The sequence below is a fragment of the Pleurodeles waltl genome, chromosome 1_1, assembly GCF_031143425.1.
Source record: "Pleurodeles waltl isolate 20211129_DDA chromosome 1_1, aPleWal1.hap1.20221129, whole genome shotgun sequence".
NCBI classification, from domain to species: Eukaryota; Metazoa; Chordata; class Amphibia; order Caudata; family Salamandridae; genus Pleurodeles; species Pleurodeles waltl.
The window spans coordinates 637898689-637925739 of NC_090436.1; the positions used below are offsets into that span (position 1 = coordinate 637898689).

General features: G+C 46.7%; 1 protein-coding gene across 1 annotated transcript in view; it reads left to right on the top strand.

Annotated features, from left to right (window-relative positions):
- Window positions 1-3982, top strand: part of AP3S1 (adaptor related protein complex 3 subunit sigma 1) — a 179571-nt gene extending 175589 nt beyond the window's left edge. Inside the window, exon 6 of the mRNA XM_069226637.1 lies at window positions 3295-3982. Coding sequence (XP_069082738.1) covers window positions 3295-3423 — 129 coding nt within the window. The 3' untranslated portion in view covers window positions 3424-3982. The remainder of the gene's footprint in view (window positions 1-3294) is intronic.
- The last annotated feature ends 23069 nt before the right edge of the window (window positions 3983-27051 follow it).

Here is a 27051-nt window from a genome sequence, read left to right on the forward strand (position 1 = left end):
AATTGCATGTTTTCCTTTTCTTTCCGTGAGTAATCCATAGGAGTCAATAGCTTTACCTTGAGCACATCTTATGTGTTTCCTCATCCTTTCATTTGTGGCAGGCTGTTCAGATGGTACTAGAAGCTCAGCTGTGCACGTGCATTGCACATGACACAGTAGAGAAAGAAGAGGCAGTAATTTAGAGATTGAAATTGGCGCACACCTTCTCCATGTTCAGAAGAGAACGAGTTTCCTAAACATAAATGGTCAAAGTTACTTTTTGCAAATGACCAGCCACAGAGAGTGGATCTTGAACTGCAAATAAGGCGCACTCTTGTCATGATGTCTCCCATAGTTCCATTATCACGTTGAAAACAGAGAATAGTTGTGTGTTGGGAACAAAGCACCACGTAGGTCCTAAAACGCACTGTTGCGTATGAATATTAATAGCCAGTTCTCCATTCAGTCGTTTCATTAAAAATTACTAAGGTGTGGGTTGGGTTTGTGTCCTGATAGAGCCTGAGTTAAGATGTTCATCCGTTTGATGTAAAAGAACGTTTGTTATTGTACCCCGAGTTCCTACTCTGCCCGTTTGTTTTTACTATATTCGCATGTGCTGTGGCATTTCCTTTTTTTTCAGTTCGTACTTTGATGGTTGTTGCCGCAGTGATTGTTTACACGAAGATAGAGAATAGTTTACAATTTTTTTTATTATATTTTATTAGCCTACTTTTTTGACTCGTTACATTTCTAAAGTGTTTCTGTTACATTTTGATTGATGCATTTCTATTTCATGGTTAACACCAGAACGCTGAAAACATCTTACAACACACGGAACACTAAATCAGTCCCCATTCTGGGTGGCTAGAGGCACTTGCTTTGTGCTATCCCGCCAGCTTAACATCTGGTGGTTTATTTGTTGTCATCCTTGCTTTCTTTGTGCATGCTGCTTTCAAAAGAAGCCAGTGTTTTAGTTTTCTTTAAACCCCGTTGCGATTAACCTCTGTACAGAGTACAGGCTTCTTCTAAATAGCAGCACTGACGTTCAGCGAGCCTTAATCCCCTCACAGCGCAAAAGTCACAACAATCCGCTGATCTATGTTAGATACTATAGGCAGAGCAATGCTCCCAGGCCCAGCTAGCCTACTTAGAATGTTCATAGTGTGTCACAGAATGGCAAAGAGCAGTGTTGTCACTGTGTTAATCTTTAAAGCACTATTCCTGGACCTGTCAGTACTACAGGTCCCCCTCTTTTTTCAGGATAACGTCAGCCAACTAATCATTTTAATGCCAGTTGAAGGTGAGTGAGAGCTACGTCACAAGGGAGACAGGGGTATTACTCTTCGGATCAGTCTTAGGAAACAAACAGTTATTTAATTTACTTCCACCTTTACAAATTGTTTTCATCCAACTGTCAGAGTGGAGCAATGACACAATAGATAGAGGTAGTTTACTCTCATCTTTAACTGTAACAAAGACCCTTTTTCTGCTGCTTTAATCTTGTATTTGAATGTACAAGACCAGCATTTGAAATGTAAGTTGTCCTAAAACCAAGAGCTTCCTTTTTGAAACAACCTCTGAATGTTGCCTTACTAGACCAGGTTTTTCTAAAATAAATCTGAAAGCAAAATTGTTTTCATTTCATTTTCTGACCGATGCGTTAAAGAGACCATCAATGCAAAGTAAGAAGAGAGAGGCTGCAGGATAGGGGGCATAGTGCACAGAAGAAGAATGCCTCTAACCACCAGGGGAGCAGCGGGAGTGGTTTATGAGAAATGCCGCTGGTTGGCAAATGCTGTGCCTCATGCTGAGTTATTAGTGAAGTGCTCTGCACGAAATGAAGAGTGGACATGTCTTGTGAAAATGAAACTGTACAGAAATCTCTTATCGAGTTGATACACTAAAGCAAGTGAAAGAAAAGTGAGACTTGTCTTCCAAAAACTGGAAATATTGTGTAGGAGGCAAAGACCTGGGGAGGGGCCGAGGGGGGCAAGTATTTAAGATTGTAATATAAGATAAGGGGGCATTATTGTAGGATGTATCTATCTTGCAACTTAGAATTTTACCAACCATCAGTAGAATATAATGGTGGTCAAGCTGGATGACCTCAAAATGAATACAACGTGGCAATTCCATGGGAATGGCGTGACAGTTTTGGGATGCCTATGAAGAGATCTAAGAAGCAGCCTACAGAAGGTTGTGTCCACTTTTCACATCAGCAGGAAGGCCCCATCTAAGTATTGAGACCCTCTCTGACCCCCCTCTCCAGAAGGATGAAGACTTCAGAGAAAGGCTGGTAGAAATGGTGCTTGATGTCAAACACAAGTGCTATTGTGCTCAATATGAAAAAGTATAAATTGGTGAGGATATGAACCAGGATAATCACTGAAGTTGGCAATGTGAATGCATACAGTACTTGAGACAAGTATTGAACAGTAAGCGGTTCGAGAGCCAGAGATCTCAAAAGGAGGTTGTAGGGGAGAACTCTGAGAAGTAATATTGAAAAACGTTTCATGGACCAAGTACTGAATGCCTGAAAGAATCACCCAAAGACCACGTGGAGTCAAGAATGGTGAATTCATACACTCACATAGCAGATTCAGATGAGCTTAAACACCAAACAACCCTTGTTTAAACTGGAGACCTTCTGGCATCTCTTTGGAAACACTTGGCAGGAAAGTACCAGAATGGATAGGTCAGCCATCCTTATGTACTGTTGTTGTGTTACGAATTATTGAACTGGTGTTTTAGCAGGGAAAGAAGTACTTTAGGCAGAGTAAATTTTAAATTGACTCATTATATTCATGGAAGTAATTGAGCTCGACAGGCAAAAGCCATGAAATAATGAAACTATGCTCTGTACTAGTAGAACACTATTACTTATTGGTTGCGCATAAGAAAGGGGGATAAATGTGAGGCAAACTATTCATGTGATGAGTATTGATGTTACCTTTCATACCTGAGATCGAAATCACCCTAATTGAAGGTGTTAAGCTCGTTGTTTTGCAGTCATTACCACCCCTAGGTAAATTACTCGCCATTTCCTGTTTCTGATTGTTTGCCTTATAACTGTAAAATTTCCCAGATCGTGGTCAATTCGAGTTCACTAATATTTACTCCTAAAGTGATAATGCATGTGTTGTGAGCTGTTTTCTCTTGTACGTTTTATGAAAAGGAAAAAAATCATACTTAACCCTAACACCACATGACTGATCTTGAACAATACAACCAGTAGCCTCTTCACTTCTTCAGTCCAGTGTTGTTGCAAAGCTCCTCACGTGAGCCTTTTTCTCTCTTTTTTATCTTTGCATACAGGCTGGTTTAGCAGGAGCTCCAGCCCGCGCTGTGTCAGCAGTAAAGAATATGAACCTTCCCGAGATGCCACGAAATATTAACATTGGTGACATCAGTATAAAAGTGCCAAATCTGCCCTCATTTAAATAAAATGGCTACTCCCAGGTAAAATGTAAAATAAAATATATGTATTGTTAACCTACAGATTCACAAATCGATTCTCTACCAAACAAAATGAGACGAGTCCCCTTTTTTACCGGTTAACTGTTGAGGTACTGTGCGGAAGGAACACTGTATAAAAATAATATTGTGAAATCTGCGTTTTGTTTTAGTTTTGCTTAATGGATTTGAAAGAATTAAGTAGTTTCAGTTTGAATCTAAAGGTCATTCCGATGCCCTGTAAGAGGCATGTCACTATACTCTGGCTACTACAGTATTCTAAGAAAGTATTTAAGGATTGTCTTTTTATTGTGTAATCCGCAGTGCTGGGATCGTTATTAGGCTGTGCACTTTTACATTCCTTGACCAGTCTTGGGGGAAATACAATTCTGTATGTCGATAGCAAACTTCATCTTTTTTCCTGTGTAACAGCGTGCAATTTAACTGGAATGGATTTGTAAATATCTGTATCTGAACTCCATTGTACCTCAGCAATAAATCGTTTCAATGTCTCCTTGACTTGCATAAATAAATAAAAAAGTAAAACGGTTCTTGTGTTTATTATTACTATTATAAACGTGTTCGAACTGTTTTCGTCTGTTGTTTAAGCTGATGTATACAGTAGTCGGGCTTGAACACAAAAAGAGAATGTGGTGAAACCTCAATTTTCGTTGGTTTTAGTCAATTATAAAGCCCATTGGATGCTTTCAAAAAGTGTCTATTTCCTTTGCCACTGATGTCTTAAACATTGATCATTTTGGATGCATTTATACCTAACATGAATCATGAAGGGGGCACCGTTAGGGATACTCGGGAGTGTTTGTGTTGTCTTCGTCTAGCCTTTGTATGCTTGCTTATAGACCTTTATATCTAAGGGTTCTTCGAACCTGTGCCCTCATTTTTCTCGCCTCAAAATCGAGGAGTTCCTTTAAAGCTGCAAAATGCAGCGGAGCAACCGGAACTCCATCACCCATTCCTTGATCATAACATCAGTAATGGTGTAATACATGATATAAAAGGGCATCACTGACCACAACACGCGTGGCACAACATCACTTATTACAATGTGTGTCGCATTACATCTGATGCTTGGAAAGAATGACTAAATGCAGAACCCCTCGAAAGGATTAATGGCGAAGTGCTTCTGATCCATACATAAGCAAGTGACTGTAAAGAAAGGCATTGCATCTCTTATATGCAGTTCTGGTAATGCGTAAAAGAGGACATGAGTGAAGAAGCCTCGTGGGTAATCTCTACCCTTGGCAGCTCGGTAAGTGAAGCCCTAGTTGAAAACGGCCCAGCGTTGGCTCTTTGACCACCATATTGGCAAATGATGAAGATCTAGTGAATGATAGCCCGTGATTTTGAAATTTGCATCCTTTTTCCTTTTCATCATACATTTTACATATTCATTATTGCAATATTGTTCTGTCTGCCACACAGTGTGGACTGACTGCAGTGTTCCGTTTAATCCCTCTTCCCTTTTATCCATGTTAATGCTCATTCCTTTTCTTTAGTCTTCCATTCCCTTTCCTTAGCCCTCCTCCATTTTCCCTTTATTTCCAACTACTGTTGCCTAGTATCCTGTTAAACAGACCCTCATCAATGTCCTTCTCTTCCTTTCGCTCCTTTTTCCTCTTGCATCACAATCTTCTAAATCTTACTTATTTTCAACATGCCCTTTCTTCCCTGTTATCCTCCCACTAGTCCTGTACAGATGTGCTTTCTCTCCCTTTTAAATTTCATGGTGATTTCTCTTGTTTCCATTTCTATTTTCTTAAGTATCGCCAAGTTAGTGAAATCATATATTGTGTCTCATGTGTTACCTTACATGGTTTAGAAAGCGAACTATGTCCATTAGGGAGAGTCGTAAGGCCATCTGCATTCCACAGACCACAGTGATTCATACCGCATTAGATTATGACATCATTTCTTCATAGTGATTTGAAGTTGTGGTGCTGGGAGTATCTTGGTATAACGCACTACTGAGTGGCAGGTGGGAGTTGAAATTGCAAGATGTTTAGTTGTTTGCAAATTTGAAGTCGGTTATATTTAAAGTGGAGCAGAATTCCACAGATGATGTGCAAGAATTGAAGGGAATTGAACCTGGAGAGTTCAGATGGTGTTGCAGTGTTGAGTGACCATGATAATGGAGAGCTGAAAATCTTGGTTGTTTATTATATAGTGTCTTGGTTGATGTATGATATAGTATAGTCTTTTCAGAAGGGAGTGGATACGTCTACCTCTATCCTTATTATTGTAATATTAATTAGAACTTGCATTGCACATAATCTGCTGTGCTATTGAGATGAGCTGCATCATTCTGTACTTTTCCATTGAGATGATATTTGATAGCTTGATTCCCATGGGAATAGTTTTGCAGAAGGGTCCTGCAGCCAACCCCTCTAATAACCTATCCCGGTGCTGTGCACAGCCTTTGGCTGTGCACAGTGGGAGTTGGCCGCAGGGTCTGCGAATGGGTGTGTGAGGGTGTGACTGGGTGTGCAAAAGGGGGGCTAAGGATATCACTGGCTCTCTGAATGGGTGTGTGAGGGTCTGAGTGGATCTGTGAATAGGTGCGTAAGGGTCTGAGTGGAGATGTGAATGGGTGCGTGATGGTATGAATAGGTCTGAGAATGGCTGCATGAGGGTGTAAATAGGTCTGAGAATAGGTGTGTCAGGGTGTGAGTGAATCTCAGAATGGGTGCCTAAGTATGTGAATGGCTCTGCAAATGGGTGCATGAAGGTGTGACTGGGTCTGCGAATGAGTGCATGACACTGAGTGTTTCTGTGAGTGACTGAGTGGGTTTGTAAAAGGATGTATATCTCTCTCAGTGGTTCTTTGAATGGGTGCATGAATTTCTGAGTGCTAATATAAGTGAATGAATCAGTGTGTGAATGACTGTAAATCTTTTTTTTTGTCGCTGATATTTGTGAATTTGTTACGACGATAATTGGGGAGCTGCGCTGAGTATCGCAATGTATTCATGAATATCGCATAGCGTGAAAAGAATATTATAAGGTCATAACTTGGCCTACAAAGACTACTATATCACTGCCCTGGTGGTCAGGGTAACACCACCCTGACCCCTTATGCCACTTTTCAGGTCAGTTTTCAGTCCTGGGGACCGTGTCCCGTTATCTAAAATGGTGGCTGCAACTTTCTAGTAATGTTGTGGCCAGCAAACCACAGCATTCCTATTGTCGCGTGCATTCGCAAATTCATCGCAATCGCAGCTAAAACGTCACAATGGATCCTCCGCTCTAGATCTAAAAATTTGTTTTCCCTTTAATATTTCCAAAACTACCGGACAGATTTACACCAAATAGTGAAAGCATAATCTGCATTCCGAAAGCTAGCTTTCTGCCAAATTTGATGTAATTCCGTCTAGCAGTTCAGGGCTGTAGTCGTGTTCAACGGTCCTATGGTAATTAGCATGAGAAACACATGTTCCCCCCCCCCCCCCACTGGTGTTCTGTTCAGTTGAAAAGAGGAGGGGCAATAAAAGATGCCTTTAAATCTTGTTTGAATGTCATATTCACTGACAGAGATCAAAAATCAGTTTTTCTTACAATCAATTTTTCTTCTGACAGCAGAGTTCCAGGACCTTGTAAGGTGAACTATGACCTGCTGCTTAGAATGTAAAATAAAAGGATATAGGGTGTCAGATTTTTCCTAACACATAACATTTAAATGACTAAGTCAACTGTGCAAACATTTCAAAATATATTTCAGTAGTTGTGAAAGCTCTTTTTTATATTTCTGTGTGATGAAAGAATATTTTAATAGGATGAAAACAAATCAGAATACTTTAAATGTTGCTGTGCAAAGGATATGTTTTCTGAAACCCAATTTTCACAGATTGTTAATACACTATGGTGGTCATTACAACCCTGGCGGTCGGTGCTAAAGCGGCGGTAAAACCGCCAACAGGCCGGCGGGAAAAAAAATGGAATCACGACCGTGGTGGAAACCGCCAACAAAGACAGCCACTTTAACACTCCGACCGCCACGGCGGTACAAACAAACAGCGCGGCGGTCACCGCCAACAGACAGGCGGGAGTCAAAGTACCGCCCACAGTATCACAACAGTCCAATCCGCCACCTTTTCCGGGGCAGATTCACCGCTGATAAAAACACGGCGGAAACAGGCATTTCGAAGGGAAAAAGCTCACCTCTACACACCCCACGAGGACACCATGGACCCGGAACTCCAAATCCTCCCAGCCATAGTCTTACTGCTCCTCTACCAGGAGCACGTACGGCGGCGCAGAAGACAACGGTGAGTATTGCACCTACGACACAGGGAAGGGGGGAGGGAAAAAACAGTGACACACACACACGCAACACCCCAACCCCCACCCTCACCCACTACAACACACACACTAATACATATCTATACATCACAGTTATACCCCCCAGACTCCCTGGAAGAATGCAAAGACAAAAGGAAATGACTGTAACCATTGAAATATATTGAAATACAGCAATCAAAAATACATACACACTAAAAACTATTACATACTCCAAATTTACAAGTCCAGGCATTGTACCAGGCATTGTCCGTGGACCACTGGGCCCAAAAAACATGGGCAAAGCCCACACCGGATACCTGACCAAAACGGAGAGAACACTGCAGGGGCATCAGATAGCAAAACTACAGGCACCTCAGGGGGAAGGGAAGCGGGGGCACCTCAGCCGGATGAGTGTACGACGCCAGATCCACGAGGGGGCTCCATGCCCACTGTTCCATCCTGGGTTTCCCACTGTTCCATCCTGGGGAGTGCAAAGCCACAGTCTCTCAAGTCTCTACAGTGGGTGGGTTGCCCACTGTTCCATCCTGTGGAGTGCAAAGCCACAGTCTCTCAAGTGGATAACAGTCTCCACTGGTTCTGGAGGGTGCCTGTTGGCCAGAGTGTTCTTCCTGTGCAGGAATGAGGTAGTGGATGCATGTCTCCACTGGTTCTGGAGGGGGCCTGGTGCCCAGAGTGCATCGTGCAGCCCTGTCCGACACAGATGCGGCACTGCCCATGCCACTCATGGGCCAGCGCTGCGTGAGATGGCGGTCCCCTGTTCAGCTGTGCTTGGGATAGCCGTGCCCTGTTCAGCGGTGATTCAGATGGCGGTCCCCTGTTCAGCGGTGCTTGAGATAGCCGTGCCCTGTTCAGCAGTGCTTGGGATAGCCGTGCCCTGTTCAGCGGTGCTTGAGATAGCCGTGCCCTGTTCAGTGGTGCTTGAGATGGCGGTCCCCTGTTCAGCGGTGCTTGAGATAGCCGTGCCCTGTTCAGCTGTGCTTGAGATGGCGGTCCCTGTTCAGCGGTGCTTGGGATAGCCGTGCCCTGTTCAGCGGTGCTTGAGATGGCGGTCCCCTGTTCAGCGGTGCTTGAGATAGCCGTGCCCTGTTCAGCGGTGCTTGAGATGGCGGTCCCCTGTTCAGCGATGCTTGGGATAGCCGTGCCCTGTTCAGCGGTGCTTGTGATGGCGATCCCCTGTTCAGCGGTGCTTGAGATAGCCGTGCCCTGTGCCCTGTTCAGCGGTGCTTGAGATAGCCGTGCCCTGTTCAGCGGTGCTTGGGATAGCCGTGCCCTGTTCAGCGGTGCTTGGGATAGCCGTGCCCTGTTCAGCGGTGCTTGAGATGGCGGTCCCCTGTTCAGCGGTGCTTGAGATAGCCGTGCCCTGTTCAGCGGTGCTGGCCATGCCGGGGTGCTCATGTGCCATCTGTCCTGGGCCTGGCGGGGCCCTCCTGCCCACCTGTCCTGTGGGTGCCGGGGCCCTCCTGGGCAGCTGTGCTGGGGCTTTTGGTGGCCTCCTTGGCAGCTGTGCTGGGGCTTTTGGTGGCCTCCTGGCCAGCTGGGATGGGGCTTGCGGGGCCCTCCTGGCCAGCTGGGCTGAAGGCGGTGTTGTCGGGCGTGCTGCCCTTCCCAGCCTTTCCTGCTGTCCTGTGGCCCTTCCCCACCTTGGCCGGTGTCCCAGCTGCCTCGACACTCCCGCCGGGAGCCCTGGTAGGGGTTTTTATCCCTGGTGTCTTGACCCTCTGCCGCCGTGCACTGTCAATTTTTGGATGTTTCTGAGGGGGGGGGCTGGCTGTGCTGTGGCTCCGTACCAGACTGACTGCCCTGGTGGGCGGTGCACTCCAGTGACCATGTACGACATGCACCACCGGGCCCGGTGATGTAGTGGCTGAGGTGCTAGCTCTGGGCCTATGACATGGACGGGGTGGGAGAGTTGAGGGAAAGAGGTTAAGTTTGGAGAGGAAACATTTTTTGGGAGCAGTGGGACGGGTAGGTGTAGTGGGTATGGGAGTGGAGGAAGAGGTTGTGGTTGTAGGAGGTGTAAGTGGGGTGGCTTTGGGTGCAGGTGCCTGTGCTGTAGGCTGTCGTGAGGTGGATGGCTGTTGGGTGGGTGGCTGCCTGCGTTTGTGTATCTTGGGAGGGGGCGGCACAGACACACTGGGAGAGGACACAGGGGACGTGTAAATGGCAGTGGGGGTGGTGAGTGCACGTGTGCGGGGTGTTTTGGTGTGTGTGCTGCTGAGGGACGTAGTGGCTGAAGATGCTGTGCATGCAGGTGTGAGTGGAGACAAGACTGGCAGGGAGGTGGGAGACGTGGAGGAGGGGGACACAGTGGAGGCAGTGGATGTTGGTATGTCTGTATGTGGATGTTGCTTGTGTGACTGCCTGTGGGATGTGTGGTGCTTATGTCTGCGTGAGCTGCCCTTGGGTGTTGAGGTGTGTGCAGGCTGGTCTGATGGTGTGCTTGGGATAGGCAGAGGTACAGGGGATTGGGTCTGGGTGTAGGAAATTGGAGTGGGGAGGCTAGACACAGGGACAATGGCTGCCATCAGTGCTGAGGCCAGAGATTGCAAGGTTCGATGAAGGGCAGCCTGACCAGAATGAATGCCCTCTAGGTATGCATTACTTTGGTGCACTTCCCTTTCTACACCCTGGATGGCATTCAAAATGGTAGACTGCCCAACAGTGAGCGACCTGAGGAGGTCAATGACCTCCTCACTGAGGCCAGCAGGGGTGACTGGGGCAGGGCCTGAGGTGCCTGGGGCGAAGGAGATGCCCACCTTCCTGGGTGAGCGGGCACAGGGCAAACGCTGAGGGGCTGCTGGGAGGGCGGTGCTGGTGCGGGGGGTGGCGGCTGTACCTGTTGTTGCGGGGGCAGAGATGTTGCCGCCACCACAAGGGAGCTCTCATCAGAGGACGAGTCCGATCCACTAATGTCCGCTTGTGTCCCCGCCGTGGAGCTCCCTTCGCCCTCCGTCCCACTGGCGAATTCAGAGTCGGTAGTGTGGCCCTCCATGGCCATGTGGGATGCAGCTCCCTCGTGCTCCGGTGCCACTGCTCCTCCGCCTGATGATGCTAATGCACACATGAACAGGAATACCACAAAAAGGGGGGGGGAACAGAAGAAAGACATGTTGAGTGCATGCATTCCCGCTGCCGTTGGCGGACAGCACAGACACAGAAGCCCCCTGCACTACGCCGCGCACTTGGGGTCCACTTTGCTCTCCCTGGGACATGGCCTACAAGGCTATGGATGACATCTGCACACATAGGTGACATAGGGCCATGAATAGCTGTACTTGGCACTCTACAGAGGTGGGGAGCGGGGGCACAGGGCTGTGCCTTACGGAGGGGCCTAGCCTACAGAACTCGCCCTGGCCTAGGGATACCCACAGCCCTCCTCCCCCACCCAGACACCTCCACAGCGCACAAAGTTAGCAGAATGTGAGTGTACTCACCCCCTTGTGTCTGCTGTGATGCCCTCACGCGCCCATCTAACTCGGGGTAGGCCACCGCCAGGATCCGGAACATCAGGGGGGTCAAGGTCCGACGGGCACCCCTCCCACGTTGGGAGGCCATCCCCAGCTGAGCCTCCGCCGTCTTCCTGCTACAGCGGCGAATGTCCTCCCATCTCTTCCGGCAGTGGGTACCCCGTCTGTGGTGGACCCCCAGGGTTCGGACGTCCTTGGCGATGGCACGCCATATATCCGTCTTCTGGTGGGCGCTGACCTATATGAAATGTACAGGGGGAGAAGAAAAGTAATTACCTTCTGCACCATCAATGTGAGTGGCCCCCCCATCCCTACCCTTGCCATGTGGCACATGCACTCACCGTCGTTTCAAGCATGCCTCAATCTCTCTCCCCACCCCCATCTTTCATCCACCCCACTCAACACAGGCATAGCCCATACAGCATGCTCCCAGTGTATTTACCTGTTTGTCTGGAGGACCGTAGAGTAGCGCGTACTAGGGGAGGACCCCATCCACCAGCTTCTCCAAATCCTCCGATGTGAAGGCAGGGGCCCTTTCCCCAGTCGCATGAGCCATTGTCCCTTCCAGACCGAGGTCACAGCAGCACTTGCAGTGTAGGTCCTCTACTGTCGAAGATCAGGTATCGAGTGAATTAACAGAGAAAAAATGGCGGTCACGTCTGCGGCGGTGCGTACCGCGACCGCCGGCGCACATCGTCATTGGCTCCTGAGACCCATAGGGTCCAATGTTAGCCAATGCAGCATTGCGTGCGGTCTTCGACCGCCTACCGCCACGGTGTGCAACGCCAGTGCAGTTACCTCACATCCCATTGTCACACTTTACAGGTCAGGCAGCAGCCATTTCAGGGGCCCACATGCCTTACTTTTTGTACTGCGTCACACATACCTAGGCCTTGCATCCACACTCATAAAAGCCATTCAATGGGTTAAGATCCGTGTTTTTTTAAAGCTGGGGTTACGTACCTCTGGGATGTTTGACTCTGTGCTCGCTGTTGTCCTTCATAGGCACCGTCCACTGGGACATGTGAGGAGATGGCGGCATCCTCCGGTGTACAGACCGCTGGTGGACCTGTCGACAATGGAGGAGAGACATCTCATCCTGACATACAGGCTTGACCGTGCCACTATTCTGGAACTGTGTGCCCAGCTGGAGCCAGACCTGATGTCACCTATCCGCCATCCCACAGGAATCCCCCCTCAAGTGCAGGTGCTGTCAGTACTCCATTTCCTAGCAAGTGGGTCATTTCAAACAACAGTGGCCATAGCATCAGGGATGTCCCAGCCTATGTTTTCCAACGTGTTGTCCAGAGTGTTGTCTGCCCTGCTGAAACACATGCAGAACTACATCGTTTTCCCTGAGGTGGAGGATTTGGCTACAGTGAAAGGTGACTTCTATGCCCTTGGACATATCCCCAACATCATAGGTGCCATTGATGGGACCCATGTGGCTTTGGTCCCCCCCCCCCCCACAGGAGTGAACAGGTGTACAGAAACCGGAAGAATTATCATTCCATGAATGTCCAGATGGTATGTTTGGCAGACCAGTACATTTGCGATGTGAATGCCATGTTCCCTGGCTCAGTGCATGACGCCTACATCCTGCGGAATAGCAGCATCCCTTATGTGATGGGTCAGCTCCAGAGGCACCGTGTGTGGCTAATTGGTGACTCTGGTTACCCCAACCTGTCATGGCTACTGACCCCAGTGAGGAATCCCAGGACTAGGGCAGAGGAACGCTACAATGAGGCCCATGGGCGAACTAGGAGGGTGATTGAGCTGACCTTCGGCCTCCTGAAGGCCAGGTTCAGGTGCCTCCATATGACAGGTGGATCCCTATTCTACTCACCAAAGAAGGTGTGCCAGATCATCGTGGCCTGCTGTATGCTTCACAACCTGGCTTTGCGTCACCAGGTGCCTTTTCTGCAGGAGAATGGTCCAGATGGTGGTGTTGTAGCAGCTGTGGAGCCTGTGGAGAGTGAAGAGGAGGAAGACGAAGAAGACGACATAGACAACAGGAACACGGTGCAATATTTCCAATGAACAGAGGTAAGAATACAAACCGGCCTACTACATGTACTTAAACACTACTACCTCTGTACTGTCTGTCCTTTTCACCCAGTTTATGGTAACTGAGTTGTCACTTTCCCTTACGATTTCAGAGATCTGGGTCCCACAGTGTGACATCTGCTTTGTTTCCGCATGGACTACAGCTGTGTGACATTAGTATGTTGGCATCACAATGTAAATAAGCATTTTGGCACTGTAATTACAGATAAATATATTCACATTCACAGACAGACTCCTGATTGTTTTGTGCAATAACGGTGTTTATTCAGGTGCAAATTATTGGAGGGGGGTTGTAAATTGGTGAGGGGTGATGGTGGAGGAATGTCCATGGCAGAGTCCAGTCTATTAGTCGCACAGGTGCAGTGTCCAAATGGGTCTGGGAAGTGGAGCTGGGGCAGTTTAAGGATGGACAGGGTGACAAAGTGGGACAGTGGGATGACTATCAGGGTGGTATCCTTTCTTGGCGGGGGTCTTGGCATCTTACTCTGTCCTCTTCCTGGATCTCTGGGACCGCTTGCGGGGTGGTTCTCCTTCTGCAGGGGGTGGGGTGCTGGTGGCCTGTTGGTCCTGTGTCGGTGCCTCCTGTCCACTAACGCCGGCGGATGTGGTGTGCAGTTCTTGGTCCATGCTAGTGTCAGGGGCCCTTTGTGGTGCCACAGTGTCCCTCAAAGTGGTCACTACCAGATTCAGCACCCCTACGATGGTGCCCAGGGCGGAGCTGATGGTTTTGAGTTCCTCCCTGAAGCCCAAATACTGTTCCTCCTGCATGCGCTGGGTCTCCTGAAACTTGGCCAGTACCGTAGCCATCATCTCCTGGGAGTGGTGGTATGCTCCCATGATGGGAGGAGAGGGCCTCGTGGAGAGTGGGTTCCCTGGGCCTGTCCCCACCCTGTCGCACAGCAGCCCTCCCAGTTCCCCTGTTTCCCTGGGCCGTGTGCCCACTGCCACTGCCCCCAGGTCCCTGTTGTTGTTGGGGTGGTGGGTTAACCTGGGTGCCCTGTAGTGGTGAACACATTGCTGCTTGACGTGTGCTGGAGACAGAGGTGTGGGCCCGCTGGGTGGGTGCTGTGCTTGTGTTTCCAGAGGGGGGTAGGTCTGCAGTGGCCTGTGGCTATGTGAGGGGAACCGACTGTCCTGAGGTCCCCGATGGGCCGGGCTGGTCATCTAGATCCAGGTCGACAGAGCTGCAGTCATCACTGTGGGCCTCTTCTGGGGGGAGGGTGGACATTTGTGGACCCTCCTGTGCGGTGACGTTGCGTAGGGGTCCTGCAGGGGTATAAATGCATGATTATTGCATCTGTGTGTGGAATGGTGTGCAATGGGTGGGTGGCCGTGTCACCCAGTGCTTGCATTCCTGTGTGGGGGCTTTTATGTCGGTGGTTTGGGAGGGGGTATGGGTATGTGCAGTGGGCATGCTTTGGTGATGGGTGTCCATGCCTTGTGGTCGCATGCAGGGCTTGGTGTTGGGATGGGTGCGTTGTGATGGTGGGACATTTGCAAGGAGTAGGAGTGATGGGGGTGAGGCTGAGGGTGGGGGTATGTGTTGGCATGCAGGTGGGGTGGGGGGGGATGAAGTAGTGAAGATGTGACTTACCAGAGTCCATTCCTCCAGATACTCCGCCGAGGCCCTCAGGATGCAGGATCGCCAAGACCTGCTCCTCCCATGTCGTAAATTTTGGGGGAGGAGATGGGGTCCGCCGGCAGTCTTCTGCACTGCAATCCGGTGTCTGGATACCACGGAACGCACCTTCCCCCGTAGGTCGTTCCACCTCTTCCTGATGTCATCCCGATTTCTTGGGTGCTGTCCCACTGCGTTGACCCTGTCGACTATTCTGCTCCATAGCTCCATCTTCCTTGCAATGGACGTCTGCTGCACCTGTGCTCCGAATAGCTGTGGCTCTACCCGGATGATTTCCTCCACCATGACCCTGAGTTCATCCTCCGAAAACCTGGGGTGTCTTTGCGGTGCCATGGGGTGGTGTTGGTGATGTGTGGGGTGGAATGTGTGGTGATAAGTGTGGTGATGTGTATTGGTGTGTTGTGTGAAGTGCGTGGTATTTGTGTGGGTGATGGTAATATGTGCGTCTGGGTGCTCGATTCTTCTATATGGTCTCTCTCTGTGTGCGTCGTCCCGATTTTTTTGTGGTGGGAGTTTGTGGGTGATGTGGGTGTGTGTTTTATATTGTATTGGGTGTGTGGGAGTGGTGTTTGTATGTGTATCAGGTGTGTGTATTTGGATTTGTCCAATGTGGTTGTGTTTTGTTGGAGTGTGTGTATTTTGAGCGCGGCGGTGTGTACCGCCAATGGGATACCGCGGTTGAAAGACCGCCGCGTGGATTCGTGTGTCGTGATAGTGTGGGCGTATTTCTGTTGGCGTGACGGTGTCGGTTTGGTTATCGCCAGTTTATCGCTGGCCTTTGGTGTGGCGGACTTCTGTGGGTGTCTGTATTTTGGCGGTTTCCGAGTTGTGGGTCATAATGACCGTGGCGGTTTACCGCAGACGCGGCGGTGTGTTGGCGGTCTTCTGCACGGCGGTAAGCGGCTTTTACCGCCAATGTTGTAATGACCCCCTATATCCTTTTATCAGTAAAGCTGCAAGTTAGTGGAGGGGTTTTTGGACATTTCTGGGAAAGTTACTGTGTTTAGATGACAATATGTTACCACATCATGGTTTAGTAATATATTTATTAAAATTGAGTGTTTAAACAAATTGAGAAACACTCCTGCCCTGGTGGCAATTTAGTTAATAAACTAAAGGAAGTCCTAGGTTATGTGGGATAGACCTAATGGGTATGTGGGCTAGATTCTTGTCATGCATGCAGCAGACTTTAGTCTACTTAATCAAACAAAAGAGGTCTCTTTGTACTGCAGAAAATTGAGTTAACATATTTGAAGATGCAATCATATGTGAGAATTTGAGACCAGTTTACGGGTTAAGTACATTACAGTTAGGAGTTAGGTCGAGTAGATTATTTAAGTTACTCGACCTCCAGGTCTTGTAACATTTTTATGATTTTTCAATCCCTGTGTAACTACCTAGTAGCGCACACCACTAGGTAGTATATATATATATAAATATATATATATATATATATATATATATAGTTTTAAATATATAGAGACATATCTATGCATATGTATGGATTAATGCCTCAATCAAGTGTGTGTGTTTGTGTGTGTGTATATATTTATATATATATATATATATATATGTATATATATATATGTATATACCATTAGGTGAAAAATGTGTGTGGTAGACACTATATATATATATAAAACCACTAGTGTCTAGAGCAAACCTATATTATTTAACTGTAGTTATATTTTATTAAAATGCATATAATGTAGATTGATTATAAATTGAATTATTCATATAATTAAACTTATTTTAATTTATATTACCTCAAACTGATTTTTTTTTAACTATATAGATTATTAAACAAAATAATCTTTTAAATTAATGTTCAATCACATTCATTATTGTACAATTATATTTGTCTTAAACTGTTTTCTAATAATATTACCTTCTATTTTAAGCTAGATCTCTCTGTGTGAGATGAAATGTACATGAAGTTTAATATTTTAATAATAACTTACCTGTGAACTAAGATACTACTAATGTAAAGTTGCTAAAACCTACTTGTGATGTAATATCTCGCAATGTAAGGCCAATGATGTAACTGTAGCATACCCATCATCATCTTAAAGGTAAAAAAAAAAACAATGCCCTTTATTATTCACACAATGATGATAAATAGGGGTATATACAGCAGCTGACACGGGGTTGGACATACAATAAGTGGCCTTCAAGGTGAAAATGGCTGCTCGGTATTCTTCTTTTTTCAGTCCCCTTAAAACTCAGTCATTGTTTAGAGTTGTCACTGGGACATCTCAGTCTGTCATGTCAAACATGGCATAAGGTTTAATCAACAGGCCAGGCCACAACACCATCAGTAAGGTAGAATGTATGTGGTCCTTCTGGAATAAAGTTTCCACACCATTAACATAGTACCAATGGGGATGTGTTGTTTCAGGATGTAGGTAAAAAAAAGTAGTGACTAAGAAGCTGTTAGTGGTGGATCAGGTGGGGGTCTCTATGTGTAAAGACATTGGTTGTAACAAGAGTGGATGGGCACAGTTCTAGTTTACAGAAGTTGAATATCTTGCTATGAAAAAGCTCTAAACCTTGCTTGTTGTAGGTTTACTAAATTAATTTAAAATGTAAACTGGGCCTGTTCCATGCCATCCTTCGAGAAAAACCACATATTATGTAAATGATAAAAAAAGAATTAAGAAGTGCTGCTCCTTTGTGCATACTTCTTACATAAAATGTGATTGTGTTCCTTGTATGTATGATGTTCATCATTTTATGTTTATGAATTATGCTTGCTTTACATTTCACCTAGACAATGCAAACGCTGTCTATGTGAGACTTTTGTGTTCGTACAGTGGGCTTACAGCCCACCTATAGCTTACCATTTGTTAGCTTCAACGTTTCTCTCATTTGGTTCGCTCCCATCTGTCACGGCATGCAGGTTTCATGACCTCTTTCTATTTTGCCGTCCCTTGGACCATGGACCAAGTACTTGTGTCCATCCACTGCTCCCTTTTTTGGAGCTATTTTTTCCTTTGTAAAAGCACTCCATATGGGTGCTTGTGTTTTCAGTCCATCTCCCATATCCTCGTCCCTGTGGCATTTAGTCCCTCCTACCTCATCACCCTTCCATGTTGCTTCTTTTCCCTTCCTTCACCTGCCCTGTACTCTATGCCACTATGCTCTACTCTGTGCCACTGTACTGTACTCTGCACGACTCTACTCTGCGCCACTGCACCACTCTACATCACTGCACTCTACTCCAAAACACTCTACGCCACTGCACTCCACCTCACCGCTTTTCTATGCCTTAGTCTACGCCACTTCACAGTATGCTACTGTACACCACTCTACACCACTGCACCTTATGCCACTCTACATCACTCTGCACCGCTGCACACTAGTCTGCACCACTTTATGCCATTGCACTCGACACCACGCTAGGCCACTGCAGTCTACTCTACACCACTCTACACCACTGCACTACTCTACATTGCCGCATTCTACTCTGCACCACTCTATTCTAGGTCATTGCACTCATTACCACTCTACACTGCACAGTTCCATGCCCCTGGACTCTCCTCTGCACCAATCTCCGCAACTGCACTCTACTTCAATGCACTCTATGCCACGGCAGTCTACTCTGCACCACTGCACTCTACGCCACTCTACCCTGCACCACTCTACTTAACGCCACTCTTCTCTGCACCTCTGTACTCTACGCCAGTGCACTCTATGCCACTCTGCGCTACTCCACTCTTCGCCAGTCTAGTCCACTCTACTCTACGCCACTCCACAATATGGCACACCACTCTACACCCTGGCACTTCATTCCATGCTACTTGTCAGAGCCAATAGATCTCGCATAGGCGAAACTTACTGGCTTTGCCAAAGCTTGTTTATGTTAGGTAACTTTTGGTTCATTCATTTATATTTTTCACTGTTGTTTTAATCCTTATTATTTTCCCATTACCTGAACAGGAAAGGAGTTTCCCTGCGAGGTGCCAATTTGAATTTTTATTTGCGCTGCTGCTCTATTCACTGGTTTGCATTTGCCTTCCTGTTTTATTTAATTTACCTGCTGAATGAGGCAGGGCTCTGGCTCCTCCCTCCTGCCCACCCTGCACCATATTTAACGAACCTGTTGCTGCAGCGCGCAGCAGGCTGCCCCAAAGGAGCGCTAAATGCGAGCCTGCCTGTGCCTGTCCTCGCCCTGGCTGGGCATAGAGCATGGCACTTTGCACACGTATGTTCCTCCTTTTGCTGTGATTTGAATGTCTTGTCGCATATGCGCCCACCCAGTCCCAACAGCCTCTTTCTCCCTCCCTCGTGTGACTCACAAAGTATTCTCTCGATCAGTCATGATTTCCTGCCACCCCGAAGCATGCAACCTCTGATTACTTCATTCATGAGAACACACAGTGGTAATCCCCCGCCTCCCCATCATGTGGCCTTTTCCTGTGCACTTATGAACCCTCGCTCTTGCTCTGAACTTGCACAATACGTTAATGAGCTTTTAGCGGGCCCTGATTTGTATATTTTAGCAGTTCCAGAGACCTGGTTTATGAATATAGTAGTCGCTTTCTCCTTGTTTCACAAGGTATTTCAGGCTGGTTGTTAAAATGTCCAGGCGGTGGTATTCCAGTGGTCTTTAGATGGCGCACTTCAGTTGTTCTTATCCCTACTTTTCCCCGAGTTGAAATGTGTTTTTCCGTTTGTTTATGCATCTCCCCATCAGACCTATGTCTTTTATAATGCTCCGGGACCGACACCCAGTTTGGGCACGACCTTGCAGAATTTATTTTTCACTTCTTTCTCTTAACCTGTTCCTTTATTCTTCTGGGAGCCAATATGTATGATAATCAAACCACTTGTAATTAAATTAGTGTCTACCTAGCCCTTGGGCTCTGTCAGTTAGGGAGTCCTGCGCTCACAACATTTATCTCCTTTTTGCCTCCCTTGACCCCCCCCTCTCCCCACCCCCTCCCCAAGCCTCCCACACACTGTTTCTTACACCTGGTTTGACCATAAAATCATCATCTTTGATTTGACCACCATTTCCAGATCCAAACCATCCGTGACCTCACCAAGTACTCAGAATAACTGGCGGAAGGTTACCACGGACTCCTTTTCTTATTCCCCTCCCCTCCCCACTCTTCCTTCACCTTTGACTGCCTTGACGGGCATTTCCATGGTCAATTATAATGCTTTTACTGTAAATGAATGAATCACGTGTTGAATCAGTAGTTGCTCCTCTGCATCCTGTTCCTTCTCTACCCTTGTATCCGCTTGCCCCTTGTTACCACAATGAGCTTAATGATTTAAAAGCCACCTGAAAGAGAGTAGAGTGTTCCTGGAGAAAAACATGTGACATTCAAAGTAAATTCTCTCACCTGGTTGACAAGACAGTCTATAGACCTGTGTGGCAAAGATAATTAATAGTTTGGGTGTATGGTAGTCTGCCACAAGTAATATTGTCACTAATTTTGTTGGGTCCAGTAAAAGTTTCAATAATGTAAACCTGAGCACAACCCCAATAGCTATGGCACAGAGCAGAAATGATTGATTTATGAAAATGTGTAAAGTATTTAGAAGTACCAAAAGAGCTAAAAAGTCGAAACACAATATAAATTGAACTCCAATTTATAAAAAAAAAAAGAGGAATAATTTAATGACAAAAATGACACTAAAACTTAAAAATCTAATAGGGAGAGCCAGAGATGTGAATTTTTAAAGTAACTGCTGTCATCTGGTTGTGCTTGATCAGGACAATGGTAGTAGGCATACAGTCATGGTTTGCACTGTCACTATAGTGGTGGCACAATGTCTGCTGCAGTTAACTAGTGACATTTAATTAACAGGCTGATGGTACACTTTGTACCACATACTAGGGACTTTTTAGGTAAGTTTTGTATGATTATAGTCAATTTTGTCAAATATGTTTTAGGGGGCAGAGCACATGCACTGGGGCTTTACTAGCAGAGTCCCAGAGCCCAGAGTCAAAACAACCAGCAGCATCAGTCCAACAAAATGGGCTGATCATGCAAAAAAGTATTTTCTTACATGAAGCAATCAGGAAAGGTCCCACTGCCTTCTAGCCTTCTCAACTTCTCCACGCTCCTAAATTCGCCAAAAAAACCTTCACAATTATTAATGAACCTTCCATACCCTCCACCCCTATTTATCTTCCCAGGTACCAGCTTTCTCAGAATTCTGCAAGCAATGTGCCTGCTATTTAAAAAAAAAATCAAGACGATCCGTCAATACTTTTTCTCTTACACCTGTTTTTGTCATCTGTACTGTTGGTGCCTATGCTCACTGACAATGTTCTGTCTCTCTCTGGTTTCTCCCTTTTTTACTTTCAAGAAGACTCGTGCTTATCCATACATTATTTCCTCCATTTCTCCTCTCAACCCATGTCCTGCCTCTTGTAGCCAATCTCCTACTGGTACCTGTGATGTGACCTGGTCGCATTTTCATGGAAGCATGTGATAGTGTCACCACTATTAAAAAGAACCTTGCTTGGAGATCAGACTTCCTCAGAATTATTGGCCTAGTTCTCTTCCTCCTTGCGGAACTAAACTCTTGAAGGCTGAGGTTAATGACCAGTGATGTAAGCACCTCAAGTATTCTAGTATTTATGACCCTGCCCAGGCAGGTTTCTGCCCAGCACATGGAATGGCCCAGGTTCTTTTGGCTACTTCAGATGATACTCGTGGGTTTGTAGATCAAGGGAAGTATACTCCCTTCCTTCAACTTTGCCCCCATTGCAAGCCCAATCAACCATTGTCTTGCCATTATTTGAGTGTGGATGGATGAAAATCATCTAAAGCTTGACATGAAAAAGTCCTCATTTTGGGTAGAGCAACCCCTTTCTCAGGTCCAATAAGTACTGCTACAGTCTAGGCCCTAATCCATTTTCGGTAACCAATGGCTGGAACATGGATATTATCTTAGGCACCTACATCTTTTTCAAGACACAAACTGCCAAGCTCACCTTAACTTTTTACTTCCTCTTAAAGATCAAGAATGCCAGACTGTTGTTTGGGTGGCCTTGATTGCCTCTCAGTTGTATTACTGCAAAGCAGTTTATTTCAGCCTCACCAGATTTTCCATCAATCATTTGCAACTAATCCAAAACATGGCAGCCCACCTGCTACTGGCTGTTTTCAACTTTACAGCTATATCTAATTAATTGTGGGTGCTGCATTGACTCCCAAAACAGAAGCAAATTTATTTTCAAATCTAAAGGATTTGCCTCTGCTCCTTTCAGGGCCATGACTCCTTGTTTATCTTGGGTTTTCTCCACAACTATTTTCCCTTATTCTGTCTTTGATCCTGTAATTCTTGTTTCTTTTAGCGGTGTCCAGATAAAAGCATTCCAGAACCAGTTGTCACTTATTATTGTGCCTAAACTGTGGAAGGTCATTTCTCTTGACATTTGTGGTATCACTGTGCACTCTGGGTTCAGGAAAGCACTCAAAACCTGGCTTTTTGCATTGCCAGGCCCCTAGTTGCCTGTTGGTTTCATTTTCTTATCACCCACTTCTTTACTGTAATCCCTGTGCTCGGATGCCTTCATGGGGTAATTGCTGTTGCCCAGTTCCAAGACCACGCCCATTCATTTTTGTTTTTTTCATATAACTTTATTGTGTTTACAAAGGATACATCTGATCGTAAGACTGAACATCCAAGCCAGCATAAGAAGACTGTAACCTACTTCATCAGAAAAACACATTTCAACTTTACCCAACTGCCTGCCCTCCCCCACCTGTGCTCTTGTCGTATAGCTGAGTACATAACAGTACAAGAAGAAATCACAAACAATAGTAGTCTAGATACATATCCAGACCATGAAATACAGTCAGATTTGTTAAGTTCAATAGGGGGAGGCCCCTTAGGAGGTCCACACAAGTCAGCTAATATGGTAGCCCATGCCCTCAGACTATCATCTAGTCTTTCATCCTTCCGGAGGTTTTTCATTTGTATTTCTTCCACTGATGCCCATTCAAAGATATCCCAGAGCAAGTCTTTTTAGCGACGGGGTTCCACACTCATCCATCTAATAACAATGCAACGTTTTGTTAGGACCTAACCAAGCAGGACAAACTTCCTAGTAGGCTTCTTGTTGGGAAGGGACAGGATCAGACCCAATATTACTTGTCTGTTCTCCATTTGCAACTGTCACCCAGTGGCTTAATCAGATTATCTAATATCAATTGCCATTAAGAAGCCAGGGCTGTACAAGACCATATCATATATATGAAGTCCGCTTTTTGGGTGTCTGTCTTGGGCTGGTCTGGTCTCTGGAGGGATAGGGTAGATCCTGTGCAGTGTTTTTGAGGTGAGGTATGTTTGGTGAATATTATTATATTGGACAAGTTAGAATCTAGCGTTAGAGCTAGTAGCACAAACTCCCTCATGTATGTGCACCCATTCTCCTCTGCAAGACTGTGGCCCATATAGTAGATCGGTCCATTTGTCAAGGGATGAAAGGGTTGTCTTGGGTAAGTCATTATGTAGTGCCCTATAAATTTGCGAGATCATCCATCTCCAGTAGTGTCACCAGGGTATTGGAATTCAGTGCGGCATCTGCAAAGGTAGGCCAGATTTCCCAGGCTCTGGGGACGGTTTTCACATATTGGAGGTATTGGCCTGGTCCGAGGGCGAAGGATGTCATGGCATCGTTTCTGAGGATGAAACGTCCCTCGAGGTACAGGTCCCCTAAGGTATTACACCCACCTTCCCTCCACCTCTGCACTGACATGGACTCACTGATCTTACGAAAAGGTTGCAGGATCCAGAGAGGTAGGTCCAGGGCAGATGGGGCACGCTGGATTACCCATTTGACTACCTCATCTCATATTTTGGATACTAGTCTAATTTCGTAGGGCGTATCCGGGAGAACCCGAGACCCACTCAACAGTAGAGGGAGCTTATTGTCCCTGTGAGAGCCCCTTAGGAGTTTTTCTCCCATGTGTCCCCTGAGTCAAATCAGTGGACAGCATGTTGGAACTGAGCTGCCATGTAATGGAGCTCCATGTCTGGGACCTTTAACCCCCAAGGCTCCACAGCTGTTTTAGGGTAGAGAGCCTACACGTTTTTATTTATTAGCCCATAGCAAATCGATTACAGTGCTGTTGAGCATTCTGAAGTGCCATCTAGGGATAGCATACAGCATACCCTGGAGCACACATAAACATCTGGGGAGCATAACTATCTTCACATGCGTGATACAGCCCATAAGGGACAGACAGGTCTCTCCAAAATTGCACTGATGTAAGCAGCCCTCTCACCACTCTTTTCATATTAAACTCCTGAAATGTCTCCTTGTTGGACGCCAAGTGTATGCCCAGATAGCGAACATCTTTTAATTCACAGGGGATCCCCACCTCCGGGAGATCAGCTAGGTATTGGTCAGTGAGTAGCCCAAGCGGGTATAATTTGGACTTCGCAGGATTCACCTGGAGCCCCGAGAACTCTCCAAACTCCATCATCACTTGCAGCAGTATGGTACAGAGCATGTAGGTTGCCTAATATACACCAGGCATTGTCAGCATAGAGGGAGACTACATGAGTTGTCTCCCCAACAGAAATCCTCCATGAGCTCAGCATGCTACACAACTTCTTTCTCAGAGACCCCATTGCTAGCACAATTAGGAGCAGGGACAGAGGTTATGCAGAGTGCTTCTTTTGGGAATGAACCAGAATTGATCTGAATGTATAAGTGAGGCGAGACGTGGAAGCAGACAGGCTGCTAATATTCTACTAAGGAGTTTGACATCAATATTTAAATGGGAGATCAGCCTATACGCAGAGGTTGTCGTTGGATCCTTACCAGGCTTTTGGATCATTACCACCAAGGCCTCTCACAGTGTGGGTGAGAAGCTACCCGTCTGAAGAGGCTCCTCGTAGACTTCAATGAGTTTATCGGCCAGTGTATTTACGTTTCTGTGCTAGAACTCAATGGGAAGGCTATTGCTTACTGGCGTTCTGGTAGTTTTTAAGCCACTGATTGCACCTAGAATCTCCTCACAAGTGAGGGGGCGCTCAAGAGCCTCATGCTTTTTGGGAGTGAGTCTTGGGAGAGGGATCTGTCTTGGGTAATCTGCAGTCTCACACGGCTGGGAGAGCTCCCTTGTAGCATAAGTAGTGCTTAGATGGGACCAAAAAACATCATTAATGGCCTGTTGCGAGCTGACCATGCATCCTGCATAGTCCTACATGGTCAGTGTTGGGGTTTGAGGACTCCCTGTCTGATCAGGCAGGCTAACATTGCCCCAGCAGTTAACCCCGTGCTGTATACACATGCTTTTCAAGCCCCTGCTAGGCATCCAAGAGTGCTGTATGGGCTGTGTGGGCAGTGCAGCCTTCAATTCCAGCTCCTGCTCATATGGCTGAATGCCTTTCTCTAGTTGACTCTTGACCCCATATGACGTCTTTAAAAACTCGCCATGGAGGACTGATTTAATCACCTCAGAGTCCATGGCCCGACTACCTGATGTACCCCAATTCTGTTGGAAATAATGTGTCAGATACCATGGCCTCAACAGGGGCTCTGTTAAGGCCTCTGCCCGGAGCCTCCACAGTGGAATTGTCAGCCGTCTACACCTCTTTCCAAAGGACACGAGGACAGGCGAATGATCTGATAAATATCTGGTAAGGTAGGAGATTCCAGTCATTGTTTGTGCCTTGTCTCTGAGATCAGACAGTAATCCAGTCGACTATGCGTCCCTGCAGCGGGGGTATGACAGGAGTATTGCATTTCTTGGGGATGCCTATTTCTCCATATGTGGACAAGGCGTAATTCACCCATTAAGTAGCGTAAAGCACCAGTCAGGTGGGGTTCGGTATTTATCTCCGGGTGGTCCTGAACCAGTATGCCATCCAGGACATAATTCCGTCCCTGCCAATGTCGTATCATCTACAGGATAGGGCAAGGCGGCCGTTGCGACCGTGCCATAGAGGCCAGGGCAGTCATTGTTAGGGGCATAGACATTGATAAGTCAGATCTCTGGTCCCTCCAGGGTGCCATATAATATGACATACCTCCCATTCATGTCTAGGATATAGCCATGGTGAATAAAGGGTGTCCCCAGAGCCACCCGCATCAGTACCCCTTGGGCAAAGCTGGTGTCATACAATTGCCCTCTCCAGTGTCGTTGAAGGTAGGGTATACAGCCCCCGCTATATGTGGCTTTCTTGTAGAAAGGCTATGGATACCCTTAAGCATTCAAGATATGCATGCATCCTCATACACTTAATAACCTGGGCAATGCCATGGACATTCCATGATGTAGGTTTAGTGACCTGTTCTACCATTTGTAAGTATTGAAAATTCCAACTCTCTACCAAGGCAGGACTATGGTATGTTTGGCTTCTCCGTAGGACTCCAAACCCAGGACCTTACCCACACACATGGTGCACAAGAGCACAGTACAAATCCCCAACATTGCAACTTGTTAAAACCTAAACCATTACCCAACTCCCCCCCCCTCCCCATGGCAGCTGCACTACAACCCTCCCCCAACTGTACGCCAGTGGAGGGCCAGCTGTGGCTGCCCCACTTCCCAAACCAAAAAGAAAAACACACAAAAACAATCAGAAACAATAAATACAAACAATCTATGCTATGCAAGAGATGAGGTCTCTGGAAAAGATACGAGTCTGAGCGGGCTCAAGCTTCCTCACTTGGTAAACCCCCCTCTGTTCTAATGCTACCCATTGACACAGTGTTTCAACTGAAGTTTAACAGATTATTCCATGTGTTGGTATCTGCCTTCCCCTCTGGGTCCACACCAATAATGATCATTACTCCTAGTCAACTATTGAGCAGAGTATTAACAATTCAGCGGGAGCAAGCACAGAGTAATCTAGTCACAGCTGGGAATCTCCAAATACCCCTCCGTGCACACAACTGGGCGCGCCACATTGCTAGGTCATCCCATGTTGTAACTGGCCATATCTGGGTCGCTGCAGTGTCTGAGAAAGGAGTCTCTGGAGTCTAGGACCACATCCATAGTCCAGTGCATACCATCTGGGCAAACCACAATTATCTCAGATGACCGGCCATCATCAGGACTCCTCTGCCACCCCCTATACCTTCTTAGGTGGGACAACAGTGTTTGTGCATGTGGCGACTGTTTCTCCTGACCTGTCTTTCTCTGACCA